Source organism: Rhea pennata, chromosome 12, assembly GCF_028389875.1.
Source record: "Rhea pennata isolate bPtePen1 chromosome 12, bPtePen1.pri, whole genome shotgun sequence".
Lineage (NCBI taxonomy): Eukaryota > Metazoa > Chordata > Aves > Rheiformes > Rheidae > Rhea > Rhea pennata.
In genome coordinates, this window is record NC_084674.1 from 8,554,483 (window position 1) to 8,568,944 (window position 14,462).

Sequence of the window (14,462 nt, forward strand, 5' to 3'; positions counted from 1 at the left end):
ATAGATATCACAATATAGATTCATCCACCGAGTAGCCATAAATTGGTTACAACAATCATAGAAGAGACTAAGCCATTTAAGCTAAGATGCTTTCAACATTACAGCTCATACAATAAGATTATATACTGTTACACTTTTATTTAGAAATGCAGATGATCAGTTTTTATTAGTATATTGTGCTTCAGCCTTTAAATTGTGTTAGAAAAGACGGTGCTGCAATGGATCCCATATGCTGTTGTAAGGGAGGGCTCAATTCTCCGGGGAGAAATCTGGACAGGCTACAGGTCTGGCCCGGGTGTTTTAAGGTGAATTCCTTTGAACCTGGGCTATTTGGTCGATCTGGTTACATTCTCTGGTAGCACCAAGCTAACGCTCAGAGCAGCGATGGGCAGAGGGATATCTGACAATTCTTAAACAGCATGGATAGAAGGACTTTTTTATTATAAGAGGGCATAAAGGAGTATTAACAATACATGCATTTCCCCTGTTTTGCTCTATAAAGCATAGGGGACTTTCACATGGTTTTGTGTACTGATATCTGCACCTCTGTTATCTTAGTTAAATAAATACCTTTGTAAACATATAACACAGTTACTTGGTCCTTATTCTTCACAGCTCACATTAAAAGATTCACAAAACACCCATAGAAATAGTGATTTATAGAATGAATACTTAGCTTAGTTAAATAGAATAAACATTGGTCAGGTACCATATAGACTACTGAATGCCATTTCAAGGAAAAACATTTTAGTTACAAAGCATTCAGAACTTCGGTAAGCCATATATTCAACTCTGCAAAATATATAAAAGATGCATACTTCTTTTAAACATACATTTGACAAAATGTAGTGGCAGAAGTTGAGAAGCTCCATTTACACGGTCCAAACATTTGGTAATATGAAACTGCTTATCCATGCACTAAATTACGGATGACTTAAGTGAAATAATAGTAAAATCTTCTGAAACAAAAGATATAATCAAAACGAATGCTCTGAATAGTCACAGACAGGCAGTTTTGAAAATTTAGGAGCAATGTTACATGCATGGATATACAGAATTATCTGTAGAAATAATAGCAAAACACTGTTGTTTTTTCACCAAAATGCAGAAGGAAATCCAGTTATTGTATGCATAATAAATACTACAGACTCGAGGCTACAAAACGCTTCTACCATCGTAACACATACAAAACTACCATAAGGTTATCTCTACGGTACATACTACAAGACTGACGCCAGGTCACCACCAGCGACGAGCGCGCCGGCCGCACCGGGCCACGCGGGGACGAAGCGCCGCCTCCGGCACACCGGCCACCTCCCCGCCACCTCAGGAGGCACCGCGAGGTCTTCGGCTGACATGAACCACCGCGTCGTAGTATCGATTTAGACCCCCCGAAAGAAAACCTGGTGCCGCTGAAACTGAGACCCGTGAAACTCGCTGCGCGCGAGGGCTGCGCTAGATTTGGTTGGCGAAGGAGGTCGGCCCGCTCTGGCCGTAGCCCTGCTGCTGGCCGTACTCGCCCACCTGGCCGTAGGTGCCGGGCTGGTTGTAGCCACCCGCGGGGCCGTAGCTGTCCTGGTTGTAGCCGCCCTGGCCGTAGCCGCCGGACTGCTTCTCCATGGTGTCCGCGGCGTGCCTCTGGCCCGACGAGTGCCAGCCCGTCTCCTTAAAGACGAACCAAATGTTGCCTGCCCAGAGGATAAAGTTCAAGAATCCAAAGACCTGGAGGAGACAAAAAGCGGCGCGTCACCCAACCGGCCGGGCCCCGCGGGCGCGGGGGACGCTCCAGCTGCCCGAGCCTGCTGCTCTTCTTAACCTTTTGTCCTTCTTCAGTGGGAGAAACATCACTCAACACTGGGGGGGGGGGGGAATTTTTGCTACCATTTTTCCCATTCCAAAGCACCTGTTGGCAAAACTGTGCTTTTCAGAATAAATGCTAATTACTGACAAACTTCCTGCTCAGGAATTGAAAAAGAAACAGTACTGAAATTATCAAAATATTTTCCTTTTTACTTTCAAAGAAAGGTTCACTTTTCAGGTCAAAATAACTTTTTGTCTGAAAATGTAATCTGATTTAAAGAAACTCTGAAAAGATAAAATTGAAATTATTTAATATATTTAAAGTATCTAGAAAGATATTTAAAGAAAATATTTAGAAAGAGCTAAAGAGATTGCTCGGTTGGCCAGAAGTCATCGTTTTGGGTTTTTTTAAAATGTTTTGAAGATCAATTTTTTCTTGTTCTTTTTGAGGATTTTTGAAGAAACATGCGCAATAAAATCTTTTCTTCCTCAAGGAGAATCACAGAATCCTTTTCACGAGCTCAGTGGTGTAAATGAAAAGTAAACAGGCTAATCAGCGCACTTGGAAAGATGCTTTGCTTTTTCGCAACCCATCCCGCTCACCCTGCTGCTGCAGCTGGCTAGCTCTGAGTCGGGCTCTACCTTTCTCTGCAGCAGGATCATAGATAATTCCAATCAAAACGCATCAGCTACCTGGTTTACACCGTCCGATTTAGGTCGATACACAGGCCCAAGGAGAAGAAAATATATTTAGAAGGTAACAGTGGAAAGCAGCAACCAAATTCACTTACAACCGAGGTGTTTAGGCTCGACATAACAGGACTGCGGACAGGCAAGCATTTGTTGGACTGCTGTTTGCAGGCTGACATCAGCAATAGCACTTCATCCGGATCCGTCGCAATCTTTACATCCGACAGCCCCTTGGCCCAAGCAGATGAGCCCACTAGCCACAAGAAGGAGAAGACCACTGTCACAATGAAATCCTAAAAGACAGATTAGGTTGGAGCATTATACTGCTGCATCCACTGGGAAGAAAAACATTAAAAAAATCAGCAGAAAACTGAAAACTTGCGTCAGAGGAGAGAAAACACAAAAGCCTTTTATTTCCTGACGGGTCGTGGTTACTGTCGTAACCTGCAACGATAGTCTGCAGAAGGGCTTAACATGCCCAAACAGGGAGAGCCCTGCAGTGCCCCTTTGGACCTCCGGCCCTGAGACCAGGCGGTACCAAGTGCTGAGCTGCCTTGAAATCTGGCCATCCGTGGTGCCTGGCTACTGCATTAGGAGCCATTTTAGGTGCTGTTTAGATGCCTTGGAAGGTGATGAGCCCTGCTGAAGGCCAGCCCTCACTCGGGGCACTCTACCCACAGCCAGCATAGATTTCTGCTAGAAAACATTTCCATCAGCAGCAGCATCTCTGGCAGAGCCCCAAACTGGCTAATCCCCAGCTACCAAATGAGAAGTTTTCTCACAGGCTACAGGTAAGATCAAATGTCCCCATTGCATGAACCATGTAACTGCCAATTATCAGGAGCAAACAAACAAACAGAAATATTTGCCAAGCCCAGAGACTCTTCAGCTCTTCTCTATCCCTGGCAATTCATTTCTAGCTCCCATCCATGCGAAACCCAGGGAAAACGCATGGTGCTACCTTGAGGATCTAGCAGCTCCTAGTAGCTCTACTCTGAACCACTCTGCTCACTTTTCCTTCAAAAGACTGTCAGGAGCATGCACATGCAGAAACTTTTCCTTGTCTTGGCCAGAACAAGTGGCCAAATGACACCGTTGTTGTGTGGGTTTGGGGGGAAAGGAGGGAGGAAGTGTGATTTTTCAAGCTTTCTTGCGTCTTGCTAAAACAGAAGAGCCTTTCCACTGTCATATTTCATCCCATCTGTCAGCCCACAGCAGATGGTAGCGGTGCCAAAGTCTCACATACCACTAACTGCATCACTGTGTCTTGCTATCCCATCTCCCGTGGAGGCTGATTCCTCTCGCTTGCCCTTTCTCCTTACAAAGTAAAGGTGTACGTAAAAGGAAGAGAAAACGTTTGCGAAGAGCACGGGTGCGTTGGGTCGCCAGCCAAAGAAAGAGGTGCTCCCTGCGAAATCCGAGTCTCGTCTCCAAACGCAGCCGACGCTGGGGGAAGGAGCGCCGTGCCGTGCCGCGCCGCGCGCGAGGGGCCACGCGCCTGCTCCGCAACGCAAGGCGCGAGCCAACGCTCCAGCCTCGTCGCGAGGAACCAACAAAGGATTTCTCCGCTCACACAGATGGGATTAAATTAACTGCGCTTGGACGCTATGCCGGAAGATAGCTCTCTCCCTCTGAAAGATGCCACCGTTTATTTTCTGCAGGCTTGCGTCTGCCGCGGGGCTCGGATTTAGCCTGACCTCGCTTCACGCCATCCAAGTGGGCTCTCTTCAAGAGCGTGCTGCAAAGTCCAGGAACTGACAACTATCTTAATACCCGCAGAGACTCAGTGTAGGCAGAGGCATGTAGCCCAGGGTACATTTTCCTTTCAGGGAGATTTCCAGCAAAAGAAATTATCGTATGTTAAAAGTTCCAGCAGTAACTGAATGAGAAATGAACTCCTAGAGGCAACAGTTTAATAGTAAATATTTTCCTAGAAATTCCAGCTGGTAGAAATGTCAAATATTCTCTAAGCTGAGGATTATGATGATACATGCTTCTTATTTGTTAAGCGGCTTGGGATCTGAGCGCCAAGCCCGTGCATAGGTTTCCATCGATGCTATGAGCCTGGGACACGCCAGAGGTTTGGGACACACATTTTGAAAAAAATCACTGAGACTTTCCGAATGGAGCCAGACTGTAACGCTTTGCTCATTTTCAAGCTTTTCCTTTTTTAGTAAATTTAATCCCCTGCATTGCGTTAGTTTTGCTCAATTTGTCTGTTTGCCTCAAATTTCTACTTACTGTCACTTATTTATTTTGCTGCTATTGTCAGAGGCGCTGACTCCACAGCTTGATTTAGCTTGCAAAGTTCATCAAGCGGATGACAACAACAGAGGATCTTCAGACCTGCTGTCAAGCTCGCAATCCCCCTGGCAGTGCGCTAAACCTTGCCTTTCCTCAAGCATCATTTGCTGATGATTTGTCACTGACTGTCCTATTTGAGAGTGGATTTGAGTCCAAAGGAAACCCACGGAAAGGTCCCATCTGCTGCAAGGGAGGGCCTGCAGCCCTTTCACACAGCTGCTCCTGGAAACTCTAATTCTGGGGACAAAGCCTGGATGGGTGCAGGGGACAGCTCACCAAAGGGGAAACATCAGACAGGAGGACTTGGAAAGGAAACCATTGGCCCTCCCCAAAAGAGGTGACAGGGCCAATAGCTTCTCTAAAAGACCGGACCAATAGGCTCCTGAAACGTACAGATTTTTCAGCAGTTACTTTCATCAAGGTTACAGGCCTGGATTCAGGCTCTGAGGATTTCTTCTGTCTCCTTCTTCCCCAAGAAGGAAACGACACTATGCACAGAGTAAGAATATATGACTAGAGCAAACTTGAATCTTCCCGTTTATTTTGAATCTTTGCTAACCCCCAAGCTTTGGCTGGAACCTGAACCTCTCTTGTTTTCAAGTGGGTTTGGATTTCTGGCTGAACATTTTCACAGCTCTGGGTGGAACAGAGTTACAAGATAATGACATGCTGAAAATAAAAGTGAATTTCAAGCTAAGCTGTTCTGTGGCTTAATGTCTATCTGGGGAATTTCTTCTTGGTAATTAAAGCCAGAATGTCTGCATACTAAAACAAATCTTGTATTTGAATGTTTAATATCCCCATAGCATGTTTTTTTTCCTCCTTTAGAACAAAGTAATTTTTGTAGTTGCTCTCTTGAAATGATGTCTACAGACCTCTTCAATGTGTATTGTTGTATGGTTACAGTGCACTCCTAATTGCAAAGTTTCTTTTTCAGATCTCAGTAGAGACGCTTTGGTCTGCTTACAGGTGCCGTCAGGAGGGAGGCAAAATAGCAACATGTAAGAGAAAGTAGAAATCAAGATTTAAAATACACTGAATATCCAAGACCAGAGTTTTTAAGAGTTTGGTGAGGCATGCATAGAAAAAAGGGAAAAAAAAAAAAAAAAGCTGCCTTTTTCAAATTGAAACTTGGTGTTATTGAGTCTGCTGAAAACATCCAATTGGAAGAATTTCATTTATTACATGTTTTAGGATGAAACTGTGAATGCTCCTTTTCCTTTCATGATAACTGAAACATTCCACTTTGCTCCCAAACCACTAGCTGTTTACAAAATTCACGTATTTGCAGGGGCAGTTAAGTGTGGCCCCTTCAGTCTCTAGAGAGCAGCTTTGGGTGTCCCACTGCCCAACGCAATCCCAGTCAGCCAAAAGGGCCTGGAGACAGCATGCTTTCAGCACCTCTCCACAAACATTTCCAGCCACTAATGCTCACGCTGCAAAGTCTTTTTGTTCAACAAACTCTCCCTCTTCTACACTTAGAGCGTGCAAGGGAGCTGCTCCTCAAACACCAAAGCTAGAGACCTTCCCAGTGCGAGTCTCTCGGAGCCGCCCGTGCCACCAAAACGTCTCCCTCGCAGCAGTTCGGGGAGAGGGGAGCTTTCCTTTCCCAGCCAGGGACAAAGCACAGAAAGGGAATGCTTTCCCCACCACAACCAGCCTAGGAAGATCAGCAGCACCCAAGGGGGCCCGCAGCCCTGCAAAGCGGCCAGCAGCAGGGCGCTGCAGGCAGCCAGCGTCCCCGCGCAGTGGCATTTCTGCTCTTTTGCAGCAGAGACGGGCGTCATCTTTCCAAACGTCACCTGCGCCTCTCGCACGCAGGGCCGCCGACCCCACAGGAGAGGGTGCCCACCACGGGGGTAGGAAAGCCGATGCCTCGGACTCTTCACTTGCACTGTGTTTTGAGCAAGGTCCCACTCCAGATTTTCTACAGGATGAAGCTGAGAAAGAACTGCACATTTTTACCTAGGGTTTATATACTGCAAGCTTGTTTCTGGCAGGGAAGCCTGGAGCCTGTTGGGAGGCACCGGTGTGCACAGCAAGGTCACCACGGCTTCAAAAAGAAGATGACAGAAGTGGGCTGAAATAGCTCTTTGAAATGCAAAAAGTTCTTCAGCTTATCCAAAGGTTTTTTTTTTTTTTCTTTTTTTTTTTTAAATCTGAAAAAGATGCAGTCTTTACTTCATGGACTTAAATATCTCTATTCATTTCCTCGATATTTGCAGGAATCTTGTGTTATTTTCTGGACAGTAAGACAGATGGGAGGAAATAAGGTACGTATAACCAAAGACATCTCCAAAAAGAACAAGGCATTTACTTTAACTCACTTGGCACACAGGATATGTAAAATATCAAATGCCTTTCTACTTAATGTAATTGTTCACAGGACTCCAGATGCAAAGAAAAGATCTCATCTTCTTACGCAGTGTAATAATCAAATTATCAAGTGATCACTATAAAATTGAAATATATCTTTCAGGGTTATGTCAGTCACTTTTACTGGCTAAATCATTTTATGCAATTATGCAAAGATTATTTAATTAAAAACTAAGCTTTAATCTTTGTTAATCTGTGCTTTTCTACTAATTGATGGGAATATTAAAGTGATACACACTTATGCATTAGTGTATGTGCTTTTTCATAGAAGATCCACAGCTTCCCAAAGATAACTTGCTGTCAGAGGGTGTGGAGTCCAAAAACAGGAGTAAGAAGTCCAAATGAGATACTGATATCTATTGACAGTGAAAATTGTCTTCCATGTTTCCCTGATTCAGAGATAAATGGAAACACCTTTCTTAAATCCCCTCAAATTTCAGCACAGAGCTGAAGGGGTCTGGCTACTCCCTGCTTGCAACCACCTGAAACACATAGGTGAGAGGCAGATGAGTTTGGGGGTATTGAGTGCTAATCCCCAAAAGCTGGCATGCAACTTCAGCAAGACATTGCTCACTGAATAAAAACATGACAGTGCTACCAAAACAGCTGCAGAAGAGTCGATGGCTTCTTATTGGAAATATTTCCTTGCCATTACGTCTTATTTAACACTGAAACTTAAAATATTGTTCCACAGTAAAAACGCTGTTTAGCTAAGATCAACACAAACAAGTGGATTTCTCCATAGTTGTACAAACAGCGTAAACTTGAATCACTTTTGGATTAAATTTTCTGCGAGTTTGTGACCAACTGCTTCTTGAATTCTTTATAATCATATATTCTGCATTCAGTCAGGTCTGCTGTAATTCGATACACATTGGCACTCCTCTTACTGTCTTAAAAAAAAAAAGTTAAGTGTCTTTTCCCCAAAAAAGTAGGGCTGGCAGGTGGGGCTGCCCTCCTGGCAGGCTTAAACCCAGCACAACCCTAAGCCACCTCCCTACACTCTGGCGGGAGCCGCTTTTGCTGTAGGACAGACAGAAGTGTCTTTATATTCTCAAGAAATAAGGTAATTTAGCCTTGCTTTAAAGATTGGGAAATTGCAAACAATGGCTTTAGCAACAGACACCCATTAAATTTAACCTGTAGATTCAATTACAGCCCATTACACAGAACAAATTAAATTAATGCCACACTGATGCTGTAACGGATTGCAGCGTGCGTCCTCTAACAAACAGGACTGCAGCAGTATTATCAGGAGAGTCCTGGATAATCACAACCATTCACATCACAACCTGACATATTAGCATTATTTTTCCTTTTTTTTCTTCTATCATTTCACAAGATAGTGTGGTTGGTCAGAAAAAGAATTATTTTCTAGAAGAAAACTAAAATGGCAGATCTCTGCAACTAATCCTTTGATGAGACAGCGTGAAATGAGTTATTACTTGATGCCAACTGAATCACGCAGAAGCAAGGCGCTTCATTTATTTATTGCTTCTGCAGGGACCCCTTTATCTTGCCTATTCTACCACTCCCTTTTCTGTGAAGAACTCTCCTCCTTTCCTCATTATTTTCCAGGGAGAGAAGAAAGATCCCAAAGACTCTTAAAAAGCTGAAGTTTTATTTCCTTTAACATGGAATGAAAACTTTTATTTCTGCATCAATTTATCCGTTTTTGAATGATGTAAATTTAAATAAAAGAATTCACATCTTGCAGCAGGAAAATCTTTTTTCAAAACCTGGTAACACTAAGATTGCCTTCTCACTTTTTTCTTTATCTTTCATTTACTGTTATTGTAGCTATTTCTTTCAATAGGTACAGACCTTCTGCAGCAGTGATTTGTTTTCCTTTCTAATATGTTTTGCTGCTGTTTTTATTGGTGGCTTTCAGTTATTTACAGAACAGGTCTCACCAAATGCCTGGTTTCTGTCACTCCTAAGCTTTAGATTTTCTGAAACCCAGAACTAATTTTTCCTTAGGTCAGTTCTCACTAGCCTTCCCGTCTTTCAATTGCTCTCTTCAGAGCAATACTTCAAAGTAACATTTCCTTTACTCTAGTGTTACCTTATTCTCATAGGAGTAGAGAGATTGCCATGGAAGAGAGAGCATGATGCAACCCTAAAAACCTACAGATTTGGAGACCTAAATAAATTCAAGTGCATCTAGAGTTCAACATGCTGCCCTTATTTAGCAAGACCAAGGGGTGTATCATGATTCATGATGCTCTAAAAGTTAGTAGAAACATAGACCGAATAACTCTGACAGGTTTTACATACTTGATTTATAAGAAAACGCATACACAATAGGAGTTGCTCTTTATCATGAACTTTTAGGAATCCACAAAAAAGAAAGGCACAGGCAGCCGAGGGCTACGTGTCATAACTGGAAGGTGAGGAAGCTCATGGACCAGTGTGGAGACACAGACGGGCTGGGAGCTCAGGACAAGTCTGGAAGAGTTGCCATGCTGTTCTCCACAGCAACCTTTTCAAACCACGGGAGCAAAACTGCTTGGCTAACCCCAGCATTAATTAGCAACACACTCCCTCCCTTGGGCCAGGGGCATCGCTCTGCTCGCCCGCGAGGTGGATGCCTCTCTCCTTCCCTGCCTGCTGCCGTGGACTTGTGGCTCCAGCCCCAAAGCTGCCAGTCCCCAGCTGCGCTCACAGGAGCATTACCCCGCAGCCGGCAGCGGCAGGCAAGCAGGGAGCTCTGCGTTAGACAGGAGCTAAATCCAACCTTCAGAGACCACAGTGGCTCCACCACTATCGGTGCTGGACACTGGAGTCACCATGAAGCATAGAAGAGGCACACTTACAACCAGGGGCCCTCTGTTGTTTTCACGGTACTTGTTCTGGAAGAAGATATAAACCACGGTGGCAGCCAGTGAGTAGAGGAACGCGAAGACTGCGATGGTGACGAAGAACTCTGCCGAGGAGGAGAAGTCCCCTATCAAGGAGAGCTTTTCTCGGCGCTTGCCTTCGCAAGTGGGGGCATCGAAATTCACCTGGTGTAATCTGGAAAACATCCCAAAGAGGAGAATCTGAAGCACAGCAAGAGGAAGCCATTACCTAAATAGAGTTACATTTGTTCTGTTGTCCCATCTCATTTCTGAAGTGCATTGATCACCTGCATGAAAAACAGGCCCTATGAGCAGTCTCGTGGGCTGCGCTCTTCAGAGCTGCTCATACACACCAGGTTACTTCTGTGTGAGTCTAGGTGAGAACTGAGAGCCTAATTACATCTTTTAATCACTCCTTTAATCAATCTCAGAGAAGTTGATGTGCCAGCGGTCTGGCACAATTCCTTTCCTCTCTGGGGTTTTGCCACAGCAACAACTGAAGAAAGATAATAAAATATGATCCGAGTCAAATTTTCACAGCCAAGGAGGCAGCAAACAGGTTGTATCCTTATTAAAGCCATGGGATACCTGGGTTTGGAAGTTCAAAACTTTGACTATGTGTAAACTTGCTTAGCGCAGAGCAAGTTTACATCATGACATCAGCCCATGATGCTGTGAGCTATACAGTGCTTCAACAGTAAAGGCTTTAGGATGGGGTAATAGCAGAAATACAGCAGCTGGGTCAAAGGAAGTTTCACATGCCTTGTTTTAAACAGTCACAAACTATTAACTTGTGCTCAGCCACCAAAACTAACAGATTTGTGGTTCTGCCCAGCAGCTCCTGCCAGACCCTTTTTCACCCTAATATTTGTAAGTTCCACACCAGAAAGAAAGAGGCTCCCTGGTGTGGTCCTTTGGCCGGTCCTGCCGCATGGTCCAGGTGAGCCTCTGTGGGGACAAGGGGCAGGCAAAGGCTGTGAAGGGACCACGTTGTTCTGCTCTGCGCAGAGCACAGAGGGGACAAAACCAGCACAAAGTTAACAGCAGCAATTAAAAAAAATTTATGATCTGGTGCTGAGAAAGGACAAGGCCTTCTGGGAGACATTCCTCTGCTCGAGGGTAATTAATGTGTGGAACAGCAAGTCAATGGAGGCAGCAGCTGTGAATATATGACTAAATAAAAAGTTACGTCCCTAGAGGAAAACAAAGTACCCACAGTAGAAATCACACGAGATGGACTAAAGGACACTGGAAGATTGCTTGACTTTTTGCTTTTCCTGGTCCAGACTAAATTTATCTGAGTGTGTAGGCAAACCTTTTCTATCAGTGGCTGATGCATAACATCAACTACTGGCCTTAGGCACTTTCTTCTGAGCTTCTGCTGCTATAACATTAGTGGGATTAAAACATGAAATGCGTCTGCCTGTATTGCAGCATTTGGGAGATGAGCAGCAGCTGACTCGTCTCTCCTACATGACCACAGCAAAGTCTGATGAAAACTGAACACACCAGAGAGACTAACACTTTTGAACATAATCAGTTTCCTGGCATCAGTGTGCAAATATATTCCATCAGGGTTTATTGTCTTTTCCTAAAGGAAGAAGGCACTAGGAAATCCTTTTTTTTCCCCTGTCCTTGCAGTTCTGCAGCCTAGAGGATGCATCCAGAGGGATGCAGTGACTCCTACCCACTTGCAGATCCAGGGCCCATCCATCAGCCCAGACTTAACAACTCAACAGGAATGTGTCTAGGGCTGAGCATTTCCCCCACCACCACCCTCAAATCACCAAATACCTAAGCAGAATTTTCTGAATCTTAAATAATTAACCATATCTGTTGTGCTTGACATACTACACTCAGGTACCACAGTTACTTTTTCATGGCCTCACTGCACGGTGCAGTATCCACTTTTCCAGCAAAGCGGAGCAAGAACGCTCTGTCCTCTCGGGGGAAAGTCAGGGTCTGCTGTGATGGCAGCTGCACAGTTCTATGTTACCATCTCTCACACTGCAAATAGACTTTACAGAATTGCTCTGATCCTCACATTACTTCTGCAAGCACTGTGGAACCAGGTGAGCTACATTAAATACAATCACTTTGGGAAAGAAGAGCAAGGCAATTCTGCCTGTATTTCATCACATAAAACAGGTCTTCAGGCTTTTTTCCCCACCCTCCTGAAGTCCTGAAATAGCCCACAGGGCAATGCAAGGTGTTGCAAGTATCTGCTCAAACTCCTGCACATGCCAGAGGTGAAATAACTTAATGAATATTCAAGTTTAAGAGCTGGCATTGCTGCCCACCCCTCACACCCCAGACTGGCATCAGTCACCATAACTCCATCTAATCTAATCACCAACATGCAGGGTGTTGCCAACCTTTTCAAAACACAGCAAAGTAACCGAGGCCACTTTCTGTTTCTCTCATTCTCCTGACTGCATCTCAGTTCTGCATCCCCATGAGCCAGAGAAAGTATTCACACATTATATTAATGTCTAACTCATGCATCCTCCCAGCAGCGCTTTTCTGGCCAAGCATCTTTCAGGGATATCAGATATATTATGATCACACAAGCCTTCTTCCATCACATTATTTTTTATTCACTAGCTTTGCTTTTTAGGTTTCTCTAGCCTCTACAAGAACCTGATAGTAACTGGTACCTCTTGTGGCCACCTCACCTTTGCCCAAGCAGTTGAGATCTCAGTCTTGCAGAGGGCCCTGAAACAAGCAGTAACTCAGACCCAGGAAGAGCAGAAAGGGGCAGGGGAGAGGCGAGCCAAGCCCTGGGATGGCTCGAGTGCTGACTTTGTGAGATGCATTCAAAGAGTTTCTTTAAAGTAGGGTAGGATCGGTGAAGGGAAGTCCAGTTTTACTAATCAAAGCCAACCTTTGATCTGCTTTGATCTGTAATGGCATTTCAGAGAAAGCTCTGACTCTTCCACAAAGCTGTTGCTGACTCAGCCCTTCTGGGGGCAGGACTGCTTGGGGATGACTCACAGAAAATTCACTTCCTCTACCTCCGCCTCCTACTTTTGATGCAATTCTACCTGGTTTGCATCTTATTTCCTTTGACCTTTTCTTTCAACTTCTCTCTTTTCTCCCATTGCTTACACCCTATCTTTTTCTTCAGATCATCCTTTGCCAACATCTTCCTTCTGCTGCTTTTCTATCTGTAGCACCACTCCCTGGATTTCACCATTGCCTCTTCATTTCCTAAGTAAATCAGGAGCACCAAGAATGACTCCTTGCAATCATGCATTTCATTAACATATGAGCAATACTGTGGGGCTGCCTTGCCAGAAGTGATTTTCACTGATTAATAGACAATGAAAATAAGGATCATTTCAGTAATAAATGTAACTGATTAAGGGAAAAAAAAGTGTCATTAAAAACATCCCACCTCTCAAATATACACAAGTGTTCCTCAAGAAATGAAGCAGACAGTGATTTTTGCCTTGTGCACTGCTAAGCAGCGTTACTAAGTCAGAAATAAAATTGATCACCCAAGAATATGACCTTACACAACACCCTTTGCACAGCAGCGTTAAGGCAGCCTCGCTGCTCATCGCCAGCGACTCGACGCCCTGGACCTGCTGGGACACTTCGCTAAGAGCAGCAGCCACTGCTGAACTTTCCAGTTCTGAATTCCCTCAAATTCATACAAATCTGAAGCGAGTCCAAAGGCAGTCACGTTACACCCATGAAGTCGCAGCAATTAAAGGCTCGTGAGACTTCCTCTACCACTTGGCAAGCTTTCCACTGCTGTGGGAAATACGACAAGACAACTGTATTGTTTAGCTTGACAAGATCAAGAGGGCAGGAATGTTTCGAAGGAGAAAAAGGATTTTTGCATTGTACTGCAATTGTGAAGAACAGTTTCATTTCCCGACACTAATTGCCCGTACTCTGAAAACAATACGCAGAGCCAGACATGCTAAACAAAGGCTACAGCTGCTGCAGCTACTTTGGGGAGAGGTTGTGCTCTCTCCATGCGAATGTGACCTTGCTTTTATCTCCGGGTGTTCCTCATTACGATATTCAAAACACGATTTGCTTTTCATTACGGTCCCTCTCCTTTTGACCGGCAGCCCCTGATGATCCAGAAGCACAGAAATGATCAGAGCTGAGCACACCATGGGCCCTTCTTGTCCCATGTCCTATCTCTGCCAGCAGACACAGTGATCCCCTCTATGTCCCACCATCACAGGCATCAGCACTCATGGATTTACAGACTCACAAACCTGGTGTTAAAGAGCCACTGTGAAGCTGTCCCCCATTAATTCACCTAATCTCTTTGGATTCAGGAAGGATCCTGCTCTAGCAAGCACACAAGCACGTGCTTAGCCTTGAAGCCAAAGGACCGTACAGTTAACAGTAAGCACACGCATTGGTATTGCTGATGAACAGACTCTGATTTCCTCTTCTGGGCTTTGATCAGTGCCTGGATTAATAAAT

The 14,462-nt window shown here is 44.6% G+C and overlaps 1 protein-coding gene across 2 annotated transcripts in view; it reads right to left on the bottom strand.

The window, feature by feature from the left end:
• The window catches only part of SYNPR (synaptoporin), a 101,449-nt gene continuing 86,987 nt past the window's right edge, over positions 1 to 14,462 (bottom strand). For both annotated transcript variants that reach the window (XM_062585565.1, XM_062585566.1), the window contains 3 exons: positions 9,987 to 10,185; positions 2,592 to 2,783; positions 1 to 1,722 (listed from right to left, as the gene is read on the bottom strand). In XM_062585565.1, coding sequence (XP_062441549.1) covers positions 1,456 to 1,722; positions 2,592 to 2,783; positions 9,987 to 10,185 — 658 coding nt within the window. In that variant the 3' untranslated portion in view covers positions 1 to 1,455. The remainder of the gene's footprint in view (positions 1,723 to 2,591; positions 2,784 to 9,986; positions 10,186 to 14,462) is intronic.